Source organism: Amphiprion ocellaris, chromosome 6 (genome assembly GCF_022539595.1).
Source record: "Amphiprion ocellaris isolate individual 3 ecotype Okinawa chromosome 6, ASM2253959v1, whole genome shotgun sequence".
Lineage (NCBI taxonomy): Eukaryota > Metazoa > Chordata > Actinopteri > Pomacentridae > Amphiprion > Amphiprion ocellaris.
Window position 1 is genome coordinate 7874241 of NC_072771.1, and position 15461 is coordinate 7889701.

The 15461-nt window shown below is 36.4% G+C and overlaps 2 protein-coding genes across 3 annotated transcripts; one reads left to right on the forward strand and one right to left on the reverse strand.

The window, feature by feature from the left end:
• Positions 1-55: 55 nt before the first annotated feature.
• Positions 56-9707, forward strand: LOC129347236 (zinc finger protein 761-like). 2 transcript variants are annotated; one of them, XM_023285295.3, is made up of 3 exons: positions 56-334; positions 1205-1795; positions 7698-9707. In XM_023285295.3, exons 1-3 carry the CDS (start codon positions 163-165, stop codon positions 7736-7738), a joined length of 804 nt encoding a protein of 267 aa, XP_023141063.3. In that variant the 5' UTR covers positions 56-162; the 3' UTR covers positions 7739-9707. The 2 variants fall into 2 exon arrangements, with proteins under 2 accessions (XP_023141063.3, XP_054867155.1); XM_055011180.1 differs by lacking the exon at positions 7698-9707 and having other exon boundaries at positions 1205-2594.
• On the reverse strand, positions 5548-14916 carry LOC111578452 (nuclear factor 7, brain-like). Its single transcript, XM_023285273.3, has 11 exons — positions 14764-14916; positions 13593-13691; positions 12564-12635; positions 12398-12460; positions 12140-12223; positions 11848-11961; positions 10674-10808; positions 9479-9607; positions 9010-9094; positions 7789-7815; positions 5548-6961 (listed from the first exon to the last, which is right to left on the reverse strand). Exons 2-11 carry the CDS (start codon positions 13653-13655, stop codon positions 6435-6437), a joined length of 1299 nt encoding a protein of 432 aa, XP_023141041.2. The 5' UTR covers positions 13656-13691; positions 14764-14916; the 3' UTR covers positions 5548-6434.
• Positions 14917-15461: the final 545 nt, after the last annotated feature.

The window sequence follows — 15461 nt, forward strand, 5'->3', positions numbered from 1 at the left end:
AAACAAAAATAACTTGGCGTTTCTGCCGGAACTTCACGGTGTGACACCCGGCGGTTGTAAACAAAGAAGTGTGAGCAGCGTTAGCTTCACTGCTGTGTGGACTGAGCTGTGAAACAGCTGTATTATAGTATCAGTTAAAAATATCAGAACATTAAAGCAACGATGTCTCCAGTTGATTATCTGAGAGAGTTGATCAGCGACAGACTAACTGCTGCTGCTGGAGAAATATTCACAGAGTTTGAAAAAACCATCGTCCAGTACCAGGAGGAGATCGATCGTCAGCGCAGACTGCTGGATGTCATCTGGAAACCACACATCCCCTTACAATCCATAGGTGTGTATGTGTTTTGATGGTGAAGAATTCCAATTATACCATGTAGAACATCATGAAGTGTTCAGGTGAAGATTTAACGGTGAACTGAGACACATTGTGAGAAAGAGAGAATGGGTTCATAATATGGTGTCTGTTAGTTGATGTTGTGTGGAGTTTTAAAATGGTGATCGTTGTGTTGATTGACCCTGGAACCAAGAACTAAAGTTGCCTGTTCAGAGGTGCTGGAAGTGTTTATCTGAACTACTCCACACTGACACCAACTGCATTGTTATCAAACAGTTAATAATAAAACTGTGACAGAGGACTCAGTCATTCCATCATTTCAGTCCAGAGGCATAATTCTATGTATAGAGATCATTCATGATCTAAAGAAAATGTACGTACAGAGTTAGAGAGTATAGAAGTAATGTGTTCAACTGCATTCCACTGTTAACATATTGAATTTCACTGATGAGTCAAATCAACAGTACAGTCACCAACAGTAAAATAATAACATTAAAATCCAAATGAAGGATGAAAAGGACAGCAGCTTTTATCAGACAGATTTTACTGGATACACATCAAACGTGTCTGTGTGGTGTGTAGAAAAGTACCCAGTGGTGTTTTCCATTAGATTATTTGTGGTCCTATATCCAGCTTGGAATCACATGTTCATAGAAATGTCCAGTCATTTGGAGAAGCTTGTATCATTCCTGCTGCTGTGTCATGGCTCTCAGACTTCATTTATAAACCATAAAATTATTTTTGTGTCAAACATTCGACTCTTGAGCTGAATTTGTTGGAGACAGCCAGTCCTGGACAAAGTGACAGATGTGTGTTCTCCCATCATCACAGTAGTAACCATTATCTTTTGTCCCTTTGTCCCTCCAGAGCTCCCACAGTCTTATGTCTGTGAGAATGAGAAGACTCTCGTTGACCATCAGCCCCATGACCAGGAGAGAAACTCCATGGTGGACCATGAGGACCCAGAGCCTCCACTGATTAATGACCAGCAGGAGGAACTCTGCACCATTCAGGAGGAAGAGCAACTCAGATTGAAACAGGAGACTGATACCTTTGTTGTGACTCCTGCTTATGAGGAAAGTGATCACAGTGAACCACAACCAAACACTGATCAGCTCCTGTTTCACATCTCTTGTGCAGCTGAGACCCCAGATCAGGAAGGAAGCAAGGATGTAGACTCAGGATCAACTAGATGTATCAAGCTGAAGCCAAGACATCACAGTACCAGCATTCACAGTAATGATGTAGACAATGCTCCAGTGTCAGAGAGACAGTGTGATAATGACAAAGCAACAAATTCTCTAACATGCGAGGTCTGTGGAAAAGCTTTTGGGCAGAAGTCAGGTTTAAGAAAACATCACAGAACCCACACAGGTGAGAAGCCATATTCTTGTGAAATCTGTGGACAAAGCTTCAGTCAACGGGCCCATTTGACTGCCCACATGAGACGTCACACAGGTGAGAAGCCGTATGTTTGTAAAATCTGTGGTAAAAGATTTTCTGAGTCATCAGCACATAATAGGCACACGGCAATTCACAAAGAGGAAAAGCCATATTCTTGTGAAGTATGTGGGAAATGTTTCTATCGTCGGGACAACCTGGTGCTCCACCTGAGAAGTCACACAGGTGAGAAGCCGTACTCTTGTAAAGCCTGCGGAAAAAGTTTCCGTCATAATGCTAGTTTGAAAGTCCACGTGAGAATCCACACAGATGAGAAGCCGTGATCCTGACACATCTGTGGAAAACATAATGTCAGAACTAAGCTTGAAACATCTAAGAATTGGTACAGGTTAAAAGTACCGTAGATGTTTGAGATTTAAAACATGTTTAGACTGTGCTTCAACAACAATTATGAGAAAGTGTGTAAGCAGTCCTTGATGATTAGACCAGATGGAGTCTGGACTGTGGTGGTGGTGGAGCAGTCAGAAGAACCAAGCTGAATATCTGGATGGATATGGTGTTAGTACAGACTACTATATTTCTGCTATCATGACATCCTTCATCAACAGAGCAGTGATTTGAGATATTATGAAGCTGTTTGGAACATTTTCACATCCTGCTGAGAGAACATGGCTGTTCAGGTGTGAACATACTGCTGGAATCTACACAGCTTGAGTTCTGCTGTCTTTCAAGTAAAAGGAGGCAACAAGATACTGAGACATTGTGACAGTAGAACACAACAGTGTCACTGCAGCAGAGATGTGCACGTGACATAAAGTTGTAATAAAACATGCAGCTCCATGACTGCTTCATGAAATGTTTTGAATGTATTTAAATAGATGAACATTTACACGTTGTTTAATAATGAGTGTAACATTGAAGAGCCCCAGCAAGAATATCTCTGAATCAGATATCAAAGACACAACCAACATTATTATGTTTTGAAGCAACACACACGTGGTTTTACTAGTAGTAGCTGATACACCTCTGCAAATGTTAAAAACAGTTGAAGCTGTGTTGCAGTTTCTGCTGCAGTACGATATGGTATAAACTACTAAATATTGTGATCACATCAAGTATATAAATGGAACAAGCTGTAGATGACAATGTAAAAATAAATGAACAGTATGACATATATGCAGTTATTGTTCTGTATCTGCCTAGTTTTGTCTTTGTAGCCTTGCTGTTGTTCAGAATAAGTTTTTATATATTTTTTTTTTTTTTAAGATAAATGCTAATGTAACAAAATGCTGCAGAAATAGCTTCATACGCGGGAACCAAACAATAATTTAGGATAAAAGTGTACGCTCCAATGCATCTAATGGTAGAAACTACACTTTATGATTAAAATTGAACTCGTTAATTTAGGGGCACCATTCTCAGCTTGCAAGAGAAAATTTATCAAAAAGAGACTTTGATTAAAATGAAGTTGATCAGTTTGTTATCTGAAAGGCTTAAGTTCTGACTTCACTGGCTTCCGGTTAATAAACAAAGAAGTATACGGTAGAACCAACGATAATTTTACACAAACACTTATAAACTACTATGAACAAACAATAAACACCAACAGACAGTGAATAAATAAATGAATAAATACAGACAGACTAATTAACTGTGTTGTCACTGGAAGCAGTTGGGAGAAAGCTGATGAATATAGAATCATTCTAGAGTTGGAAAACCAATTGTAATTCGTAAATTCACCTGTTTAGCAGAAAGAAAGTGATACATGCGTAGCCTTTAGGAGGGAGAGGGAGGCTGCTGCAGGATGTGGAGCTGAGATGATCTGCTGGATGAGTTGTTCAGGAACGCAGAGACAAGGAGGAACTTGGACAGGTTTGTGTTGCAAAAGTGTGCCAAAGTAAAAACACTAAGAGTCAAAGCTCATAGTTATCAAGAAAATATTCATGCTGCTGTAGTATTAAAGTTAACTTAAGAAGTCAAACTTTAAGTAAAATATAGGAAACCAAAGCCCTAGTTTAAAGTTGAGTTATTTGTTTCTTTAAGCCATCATGAAAGTAACCAGTTTTAGTTTCAGATCCCATGAAAAAGCCCCTTTCAAAAGTCCATTTTTTAAATTTAGCCCAATCCTCTCTTTTGTTTGTTCTTTTGTTCTCAAGGCCAAGCCCTTCAAGCCCAAGTTGCATTTTTCTAAACACATTGCATTCCAGTGACTTTCCTTGATACAAAAAGTCTTGGAGCCAACTTTAAATCAGCATCTAACCAATCATGGATGTGTTCATCCCAAGAGGTGGTGTTGAGCTTCACTGTCCAGGAGAGGTCAGAGGCCAGATACCTTTAGGACCAACTTTTAGTTAATTTCTTCAATGTAGAAATCCAATTGTTGATTATCTATGGTGATCACAGATCTGAAATAACATTGAATAAGTGATTAGAATGACACCAAACACAACATGTTTATCTCATATGGTTCCTGAGATAATAAAAGGTGCAAACACAAGAATAAACTTACAAATTATAGACTTTAGCCTACATGAAGGTAAACTTATACCATAGCTAATACACAAGCACATACATTCAATAATAAGAAGAATAAGACATAGGGAGTATATATGCTTTGAGTAAAAAGTCTCTCTGCCTTCATGGCTGTGGTCTGTGACAGAGAGAAGGAGGGTGCTGGTGTCTCATGTTCTTTTTCACAAACACTTCAGATTCCATGTGTTCTTCTTCCGTACTGGTCCTGATCAACCTGCTATCTGAGACTGACTCCAGATCATCACGCCAGTGATGCTGTATTTCTTTAATGTTCTTATTTGTAAACTGTTCAATTCATTCCTGCATAGCAAGTTTTGTGTGTTAGGTAGGGAGAGCAGAAGATCAGAATGCCAACCCCCTTCTGCAGAAATCAGATTTTCCTCAGAGTTGACACTTTATGACCCTTATAAGATTCTGGTGGAGGTAGGAGACATCCTGTTGTCTCTAAGAGAGCTGTGAGTGGTCCTTTAGTAGTAAACATCTGATCAGCAGATGTTCCATTTGGATGTGAGTTTTAGGTTAGCTGTCTTCTGAAATGGTGTTATAGCAAATTTATAGCTTTGAGAAAGGGTCTTTAGATCTTTGTGTGAAGCTCTGAAGTGTTCTGCTCCTTAGCATGCTACACTAAAAACTGTGATGAGAGTAGGTTTGCCACCTTTCAGAAATGAAAATAAAGGACGCCCACCTTGGCTCCTCGGTGCCACAGTTCAGTAAAGTTGGAAAGATATTCACAGATTCAGACTTCCAGCATCAATAACTCATTAGATATATGTTATGAAAACATAAATGATGCCTCTTTTCCATCATTATAAGGTGGACAATGTGCTACAAGCCCAGTTTTATCAAAAGTAGCTGTCTTTCAAGTTGCAGAAATAACATTGGTGTCAACAGGAGCCAGTTGAAGGCTGCAGTGATTTTGGTGACACTACAGAGTAGATTGAAGTTATTGAATATTTGTGTCTCTCTTCGCTGTTGCAGCAGTTTTGCAGACAGTTCCTGTGCATTTGTACAGCCGGCTGCACATAGACATCAATGTTATTTGTGCAGCATTAGGTGCATTGGAGTGTACACTTTTATCCTAAATTATTGTTTGGTTCCCGCGTATGAAGCTATTTCTGCAACATTTTGCTACATTAGCATTCATCTAAATATATATATATTATATATATATATATATATATATATATATATATATATATTTAAACTGATTCTGAACAACAGCAAGGCTACAAAGACAACACTAGAACACTAGGCAGATACAGAACAATAACTGCATATATCTTACAGTGTTCATTTATTTTTACATTGTCATCTACAGCTTATTCCATTTGTATACATCATGTGATCACAGCATTTAGTACTGTTTGTTTCTTTTGCACTTACAGCTATGTGTTCAACTGCATGTCTTTATACTTGGACTCTGTGTAATGACAATAAAGTTAATTGAAGCTAGTCTCATGGAGGATCTTTGATTTGGTGGGTTTTCTGTGTATAATATTTTCGGCTCTCAGTCTGAGCCATTAAGTCGGTCACTTTAGTTTGTTTTATATACAACATATTTAACTTAATATTTGAATTAGTCAGGAACTTTAATTAATAATACCGTGGACTCATTATTTAAACTTGTTAGGTAAATTCTTAACATACTTATTTCTCCACTGGAAAGCATTTTGACTCATTTGCTGTTTTAAATGTGCTGTATGACGACACAATGAGATCCTACTAACAAATCAAACAAAAGACCTTTGTGGTGATAAAAGAAGAAATAAATAGCACAAGCTCTTTACCAAAACAGCAGAAACTGCAACACAGCTGCGGCTGTTTTTAAAATTTCTTGTGTTAACATTTGCAGGGGTGTATCAGCTACTACTAGTAAAACCACTTGTGTGTTGCTTCAAAACATAATAATGTTGGTTATGTCTTTGATATCTGACTCAGAGATATTCTTGCTGGGGCTCTTCAGTGTTACAGTTCTTACTAAGCAATTTGGACCTCCCAATTATTTTTTAAAAGTAATCCATAATTGTATATGTTGATCAGTGTGTCTGATCTTGTTCATGTAATTTATAGGATATTTTTCCCCAAAATACCATAATCTTAAAGGAGGATCTGATTTCAGACAAGATGCTTTCATCAGCAGTTCATCAGCCACACACTCATTCCTTCAGTGTTTGCTAGACATCTCTGCTGGTTTGATTTTAAGGACTGTGTCTCCATCCAGACAGCCAAACAGAGGGATGAGACTGTGTCTGAAGGTATCGGAGAAGGTGTAGATGTGGACCCTTCGTTCTACATCATAAAAAGACACCTGGCCCTCCTCGACGTCCACATACACCCCAATGTGTCGGGGCAGAGCCACCTTCTCCAGCCTAATGGCCTTGTCAGTACAGGCCCACAAACTGGGGCCTTTCCACAGGACCCAATATCCTTCTTTTGGTGTCACGGATTTCTGTCTAGTGGAAGCAAGCTCTGACATCACTCCTACTCTCCAGCTGCCACTGGGGGACACCTCTACCTCCCAGTAGTGCCTCCCTGCACTGATTATGATGTCCCCCAGCACAGAGGGCCACTCAGCAAAGCGCTGGCTGCTGTTTGATGGAGCAGTGGGGAGCACTGCCTCCTGGACCTGCAGTCGGTCTGGTGACACCACCAGCGAGGAGTGTTTGGAGATGGCATCCAACTGAACAGGCACTGGGATTTAAACACAAAAATAGCGTTAGGTGCATTGTAAATCATTTTATGTTCACGTTAAATGATTATGTAGTTCACAGCATGAGCTATGAAAGTGTCAAACTGGCTGAGTTAAGTCAACTTAAAAAAACTAATTCAATCTATATGAAATATTAAGTTGAAAGAGAATCTGTGAGGTTACAGTGAGATAAATGAGAAGTCTATGAATGTAGAGACTGAATTCAACACTAACCTGTGTCATAATTATTTTTATTATTGCAAAAAGAAACAATCTTCATTTTAAAAAGGACACAGCAGGTTTCCACCATGTCTATTTTCTCAGGCTATAAAAATGAGAAGTCTGCTAAAATGCTAGTTTTGTTTTCTATAAACTTAAGTGAATGAGTTGAGTGAACTCTCAGCTGTTTGTTCAATTTGTTGTTGTCCTAGTGCATAGAATCTATTCAGTTTTATCCTATTTGGTTTTTGTTGTCATAGTTTACAAAAAAATCACTCTGCAAAGTGTCTTGGACAAGGGCTTTGGTAAATTATTTTATCAATTAAATTGAACATATTGATTCTAAATCATGGATTTCTTAAACTGACCACTGTCAATAGGATATCTAACATATTGTACATACAGAATATAGATTAAGACTGCACACCTAATGTAGAAAACCATTACTGGGCATTGAAAGAACACTATATTGTCTAGCTATGCTTTGTGTTAAATTTGTTTTCTTTTATTCATTTTCAGGTGTGAAACATTCAAACAAGAGGAAATGGTTACTGATATAGACTAGTTCTGTATGTGCATGGCAGCAAATGAATTTAGCATTGAAGATTACCTGAAGCACTGTGAATCCACTGCCACACTGAAAGACAACAGCAGAACATCATAAGTATGCAGCATTTCATTTGTTGTGTTCTGTTACTGGTCTCTAACTGCTGTTTGTACATCATCTACAATCTTACACTGACATACATACAGACATACATCTTTAAAAAATACAATCATTTTCCATAATTAAAATGTATTTTTGGCCGTGATTTAACATCAGACTTTTTTAGATTTCTGTAGAAAATTAAATTATTCCATATGCATAATATTAATATATAGAATTAGATGATAGCTATAATGTTAAACAATGTATATAATGATGAAAACTGTATTTTGTAGCAGATTACAAGTGCTTATAGATATTATGCAATGATGAAAACACATTCATTAGTTATTATTTTTGTTGTGAGAGCTTCTGTAATTATTCAAGGTATCTCTCATTTACCAAGCAAATATATGCAATTTTACAGGACCAATACTTAGACTTTCTATTTGTCACTAATTGTACATGTAATTTTTGAAGCATATTCATATTAAACTTGAATATAAGAGTATCTGAGAATGATAAATTTGCAAATATATCTACAGTCTTTTTATGACAAAAGAATGGGAAATATATGGTTATTCATAGCTACAGATTTTTAATGCTACTTTACATTAGATGTGTTCATTCATAATGTGTTTTTGTAATTTTATTGATTTGTGTATTTCAAAAGTAACGGACATAAATTAAATGCAAAACTTCTTTTATTTTACAGTGTATGTAATCAGTGGGATTAATATTACAACAGCGAGTAGGAATGTCAAAGGTCATGTACGCATAAAGAAGGCAATTTTCACAGTTTATTTTGGTTGTTCCATCCTATTCATACAACTAATGGACACAAACTACACACAAAGCTGAGGTGTGTGTGCCATGCTGTGCCGTAAACCAGCTCTCATTCTTTGCCTGAAATATCTAATACAGGTAGTTCTCAAACCTAGTTCAAAGATTATTAAAAGCAAATCCAGGGTGCCCAGGTAGCTCTCAGCTGGAGGAATGGGCGACCCGTAAACAGGGGCTGTAATCCCAGACACAACGGTCATGGGTTCGAATCCAACCCATGGCCATTTATGTCATGCATGTCATTCCACCACTCTTCTACCCACGTTTCCTGTCTGTCTCTTCACTGTCCTATATAATTAAGGCAAAAGGGGCCAAAAAAATAACATAAAAAAAGCAAATCACCTGAGTCAGGAATGTATTTGGGGCTTCCACTTCCTGTCCTCCAGGCCTGTTGTTTGGTTGGCAGCCACAACTTCGATACAGCCTCCTAAAAAGGATTCAAGTCACTCAGTAAACATTATTTTCTGCCTGTTGTTGTCTTTATGAGAAATCCAAACTTCTCGCTTTGCACTGCTCTGTATATTATGTCTAAATTTTCAAAACGTTCTGTATTAAATGCACACAGATTTTAGTACCATTCCTCAATTTTGCCAGCAACAGTAGCAAGAAACAACAAAGCAAAGTGGTAAGATGACGAGAAATGATGGAGTCTGATTCAAACATAGCTCCTACCCTAAACCTAACCAAGTTGGACACTTAACCGTACATTAAAGGGGAACTTGCTTTTTGCCCCTCAAAGGAAGGCGAGCCCCTAAGGTGAAAGTGTAAACTCGTTTAAGTCCCAACAACAGGAGGAGTAACAAACACACACCTCAGTGTCCTGTGATAGCAAAGACCAAGCCACAAACTCCAGAAAAGGAAGGATCGCTGTCACTTTCGATTCTTTCAGTCCTTTGGGATACAGCAGCTTCTTCAGCTCCTCATCAGACACACCATTAGCCTGGTAACGCACACACACACACACACACACACACACACACACACACACACACACACACACACACACACACACACACACACACACACACACACACACACACGGAGCATTACAGTTTATGTTTACAAAATTATGCATTAAAACCAAACAAATATGACATTTTCTGCAGTTTTAAGCACTATTATTACTTTGCCAAGGAACGCGCCAGAGTTATGTGATGGTCGACGTACGTCTGTCTGTCTGTCTGTCTGTCTGTCTGTCTGTTAGCAACATTACTCAAAAACAGAGTAATGGATTTGGATGAAATTTTCAGGGAAGGTCAGCAATGACACAAGGACCAAGTGATTAGATTCTGGCAGTGATGCAGCTTATAGTCTGGATCCACGGATTTGTTTAAGATTTCTGTATCACTGCAAGATAGCGGCATGTCGTCACTGTAACTATGGCAACAAGTGAACACTACATCAGCTGCCTGCTGACGACCACATGATTGTGATCCTACTAAAGATCCACCGCTGAGGAATTATTAGAACTTATCTTATCTGAAATGATCCAAGGAACAACTGATTAAATTGCAGGGGTGTTTCTGAGTCCCATCAATTCCTGTCGCCCACTACATATTTAGGTCATGTGATTCCATATCCGAACATAACGTACACATGCATAACACATGCCTGTGCTCAGTGCAAGGTCGTTTTTTATTTAAGATTTCATCCGTCGGAAATCATACAACGACTGAGCAGCCTTGGCGGAGTTCTGTGCTCTCTGAGTGCTTTTCTTGTTTGTAATATGTCATTACTTAACCACACTTATCTGTAATTATATAATTTACACACATAGGTATCCTTCATTAAACATTAAAAGTTACAAAAATACACATAAATGTAAAGTTAAACATTACTTAAATTTTTTGACAGTAGATTTAGTCATTTTGCTGTACCAACTGCTGAAATATTTTTTCTTCATAGTTTTTTTGTTTCCCCTTTTTATTCTACTTGTCAATTTGTGGTCACTGAGTTTGAATCTATCTTTACTTTTTATCTCTGACAGAGGAGTATCTCTCTCTCACCTCTTTGATATTCTTCAGCTCCACAGCCCATTTTTGAAGCCTGTCATTATGTTTTTCCAGCTCTTTTTTCTCTTTCTCTCCTGGATCATCTCTTCTTCTTGCCCTCTCATCTGTCGACTTGTTTTTCGTTTTTACCTGCAAAAAGAACAAATGGAAAACAGAGTTCTTATTCTGTCTAACAGTGACCAACCTGAACAAGGAAAAGGGTTCTGTATTCACACTGCACAGATTAGATTTGGACCACTGAGCTCTGTGGAGTGAAGCTTTGTGCTGTTGATGTTGCACACATTTCTGGTAAAAGAAAATGACAGTAACGTGGAGGCATTTTACTTTATGTGCCTTATTAAAAATCAAATGTAACAAGGCACAAAGCAGAGAGAAGAAGATAGAAAACTGGCCTATTGTTCATTGTTAGTTTAAAATGGAAAAATGAAACTCTTTTAAAGTTATTAACAGGTTATTTTGTAATTATAATGTTTTTTGATAACTGTGGTTTTACTCTTTTTTTTAAAAAGAGATTATAGTTAAATGTACTTTTTTTCATTAAAGGTCTAACTTAAATAAAAATATAGAATATTTTTATGTAAAGTTAAAACTCAAATTGAACGTAGCTGTAGGTTTTTGCAATTTGTAACTGAACTACTTGTTTTACAACAGTATTTTTGACATATTTTACAAGATTTTTTTAGTTTTTTTTACATACAATTGTACGGTAAAACTCAGCTAATAATGACAGTTTTCTATAGTATTAAGCGTGATGTATTCTGCCATAATTCAACTATATTCATCAGTAACTTAATTGTTTTAACATATGTAAATATAACTTATTTATATATTAAAAAGAGGCTAGAAACTATATAAGAATTGTGGAAAATCACTGTCTTTTTGTACAGCTTTTGGCAGCCCATAATAGTCCGTATTATTATTATTATTATTATTATTATTATTATTATTATTATTATTATTATTATTATTATTATTATTATTATTATTATTATTATTATTATTATTATTATTATTTATTTTTTTATTGTTATTATTTACAGTGTGGAGTTACATAATTTATATTATTTTTCAGGATTGTGTCCTTGCATATATTTGCAGCACATGACAATGGAACATGACAGCGACAGAAAATAATAGGAAAAAATAATGAATTTAAAACAAAGTTTACCGTGATTTGTTCCAGCTCCTTGGCCCAATGGAGGATCAGCTTTCTTCCACTCTCCAGGCTATCTAGCTCTTTTGTGCTCCCCTCTGGTGCAGCCTTCATCCTGCCAGTCTTCATCTAGATTAGGAGTAGAGGTAAAAATGAAGGTGAAATGCTTTCAATAATAACAAAATTCCTCTTCTGAAGTTGTGAAAACACTACAGCTTTTCCACACACAATATAGAAAGTGTTTTTATTTTATTTTATACTATAAAGAAGAACTGTCTTCTTCTTCTTCTACAAACAGGAGGTGTACCTGGCTGATGTTGTTCACTTCCTCTGATAGTTTCCGAAGAAGTTCCAGGCATTCTGTCAGAGTCTGCACAGGCTTTAGATCACGCTAAAATGAAAGAAAAAGGGGAAAAAAAGAGTTTTGAGTTGAACATTGGTGCACTTTTGATTGCATCAAAAATAAATTAAGAAAGGTAATCCTTTGACTCTTTTACACATCTTCTCCTCCCTTTCTTTCTTGACTCACATCCTGTCCATTTACCTCTTTTAAAAATGTGCTTACCTTTGCTGAGGGGGTTCTGTTCCACGGCTGACAGCTGTTTGAGGATTTTTCTGAATCCTTAATCTGTAGGAGCCAAATAACCGGACACTTTTCAGTGAAACAAACTGATCTGATTAATATTATTACTGCTCACATCACCCTCATGGTATACTGTATTTGAGTTTACCTTAATTTCGCTGAGGGATGGTTTATTCCATGGCACAGAGCTGGAAATGTTGGTTCTCTCTAAGGCTTTAGACTGTAAATAAAAGAGAACACGTAATTAGATATGATATGAATGAATCCACTGATATATACAAAGAAGAGAGAGAAAAAAGGCCTCAGTCATACAATGAAAATAAATTCTATACAATATCACAATAAAGACTTTGAAACTCAAAAACAACGCAGCACAGCAGTAACACTTGGGTTACAACTTTAACATTACACTGTTATTATTATGCATAAACATGTAAGTACTGCAGAAGAAGGAGGAGGGTGAGGGAATACCAGATAACCACTAATTCTTTTTTTATAACAGTGCAGCTGGTTATTGTGATATGATGAGATCAGCCGTGTTTGTTCATTCCAATCTAGCAAACAAAAATTTTAACGCACGTACACACAGCATTTACAGACACCAATTAACACCTGGCTGTGGTATCATTGTTTGATCAAATACTGGAGAACGGTCTGTAGTTGTAGATCATTTTGTTGAAGAGAAAAAATGTTTAAAAAAATAGCTAAGGCTTGAAGAGCTTTTTTGCTCGGTGTAATCACCAGATTGTCAACAACTTAGGTAGCAATTTTATATACTTTTGCTCATTTTATTGAAGTATATTATCGGACATAGTAAAAGAAAAAGCAGTACAACATTACAGCTGTAATAAATGTGTCTACACCAGTATTCCAGTCATGAAGTGTAAACCAGTTTTGATGATATTCAGGATCCTTCTGAATAACCAGTAAAGGCTGGTTATGCAGAAGCGTTTATACATGATAAACAAGTTTCCTGGTTACTGATTACTGCTGTTTGCTCGGATTCCTGTAATGTTTACAACATAAACTGGAAATCCACAATGTCACTTCCGTGTAGCTGTAAGATAGCTGTAAGAGAGAGAGAGAGAGAGAGAGAGAGAGAGAGAGAGAGAGAGAGAGAGAGAGAGAGAGAGAGAGAGAGAGGGTACATGAAGTGAGACTCAAACAACAACAATACCTGCTTCTTGGTAATTGTGGATTTAGTCTGGGTCTTTGAAGTAGTCGTTATTTCTGCTGCCATCTTCCATCCAGAGTCAGCTGAGAGGTACGCACACAGCTGGTAAAAACATAAACAATGTTAAACTCACGCCAGTCTGTATAATAATAAAACCTGTGTTAATTCTCAGCTTCTTTTCTACAGAGAAACAGGATCTGGAGAAGTGCTAACAGATTCCCTGGCCTCACAGGCAGGAGATCCCCTCCTGCACTGTGGAAAAAACCTTCAAGATAAACAGTTTACAGCCATTTTACACTGGAATCAAAATAATTTACTGTTGTACTGCATTGCAATGCTTAAATATTGGAAAAATGTTTTTTGTTTGTTTTTTTTTTTAAAGAAAGCAAATATCTGTAAAATTATTAACATTAGATTTTTAGTGCAGACCTTGTGGACAGTTTTGGTCTTTTTTTTTTCTTTTTTTTTTTTTTACAGTCAACGTGCAAATGATTTTTTTCCCCCACTCTGATTTTACTAGCTATTTTGAATTATTTAACCAAATAGTTTAATTTTTATTTTTTTTAAATAATTTAAAATTCCCTCTCAAATAATGGCAAATATCTGTATATTAACAACATTTTTACTTATTTAAATAGAGTAAAAATAACTTACTGTTAAACATTACAGAAAAGCAAACATTTCATAAAATACAGATTTTTTTTTTTAAAAATGTGGAATTGTTTACAGATTTGGCTTTTTTTTCTTTTTACAGTTAACATGTAAATGAATACTTTAACAAAGCAGCAAAATCTGTAAACTAACAAACTACAGTTTTTTTAAAAAAATGTAAATTTTTGACAGCGTAGCTATAAACATCTGAACAATATCTCAAAATTCTTGCTAGGAATGACAGTTGAATTTTAAATGTGTCTGATTAAACATCCCAAATGGATTGTATGGACTTTAAGACATCAGAAAATCAAATGAAACAGACTCTCTGGCCATCAAAGAGAGCTTCTGTTTAGTTACACTCTTCAGCTAGTCATTTTGGACATAAAACTTAACACTTTAGCAATCATCTCGAACAAAATCAAAACAAACATTGCTAATAAATAGATCAAGAACTTCCTGTAAATCATGAATACAGTGAAATGTGAAAAATATTTAACAATTGTTAATGTAAATGACTTACTGTCAGAATGTGAAGGTTGGTTGTCTTAGAAGCAGTGTCAAGATGGTTACATCGTGTCCGAACTTAAGACTTTGGCCTTACCAGGACATAATCGTCTCAGTAAAATCTTTGTGATGGTACACATTAACTACTAAATGACTACTGCAACCCACAACTGATCTGAATTAGGCAACATTTCTACTGGAAGTCATAAACCAGCTGCAGTAAAAGGGTCCAAAGTGTTTCCCAGTCTGCACAAACAAAGTACAAAGAAGACATACAGTAACTGTTTTCCAACAGTATTTGCATGTACAGGGCTGTGGCTGCTGCTAAAGACGGTCATATCTACCGTGTTGTTTCCATTTATTTAATTGATTAATTTATTTCACCCTTCTGTATTTTCTTTATTGTTGTTTTCCCCATTTTTTAAGCCTTTGCTTGTAAAGCACTGTGAATAATCTCTGTATGTACACTACCGTTCAAAAGTTTGGGGTCATTTAGAAATGTCCTTATTTTTGAAAGAAGAGAATTTTTTTAATAAAGAAAACCTTTAATGAATGAATGATGAATCCAGTGTACACATTGTTAATGTGGTAAATGACTATTCTAGCTGGAAACAGCTGATTTTTAATGGAATATCTCCATAGAGGTACAGAGGAACATTTCCAGCAACCATCACTCCTGTGTTCTAATGCTACATTGTGTTAGCTAATGGTGTT

Bases quoted from the DNA above. Each gene is read 5' to 3' on its own strand.
- LOC129347236 (XM_055011180.1), top strand. From the start codon at position 163: ATGTCTCCAGTTGATTATCTGAGAGAGTTGATCAGCGACAGACTAACT. The intron at 335-1,204 runs GTGTGTATGTGT...TTGTCCCTCCAG, and splicing joins CATCCCCTTACAATCCATAG to AGCTCCCACAGTCTTATGTC.
- LOC111578452 (XM_023285273.3), bottom strand. From the start codon at position 13,655: ATGGCAGCAGAAATAACGACTACTTCAAAGACCCAGACTAAATCCACA. The intron at 10,809-11,847 runs GTAAACTTTGTT...TTCTTTTTGCAG, and splicing joins AGGAGCTGGAACAAATCACG to GTAAAAACGAAAAACAAGTC. The intron at 7,816-9,009 runs GTGATTTGCTTT...GTTGTCTTTCAG, and splicing joins CAAATACATTCCTGACTCAG to TGTGGCAGTGGATTCACAGT.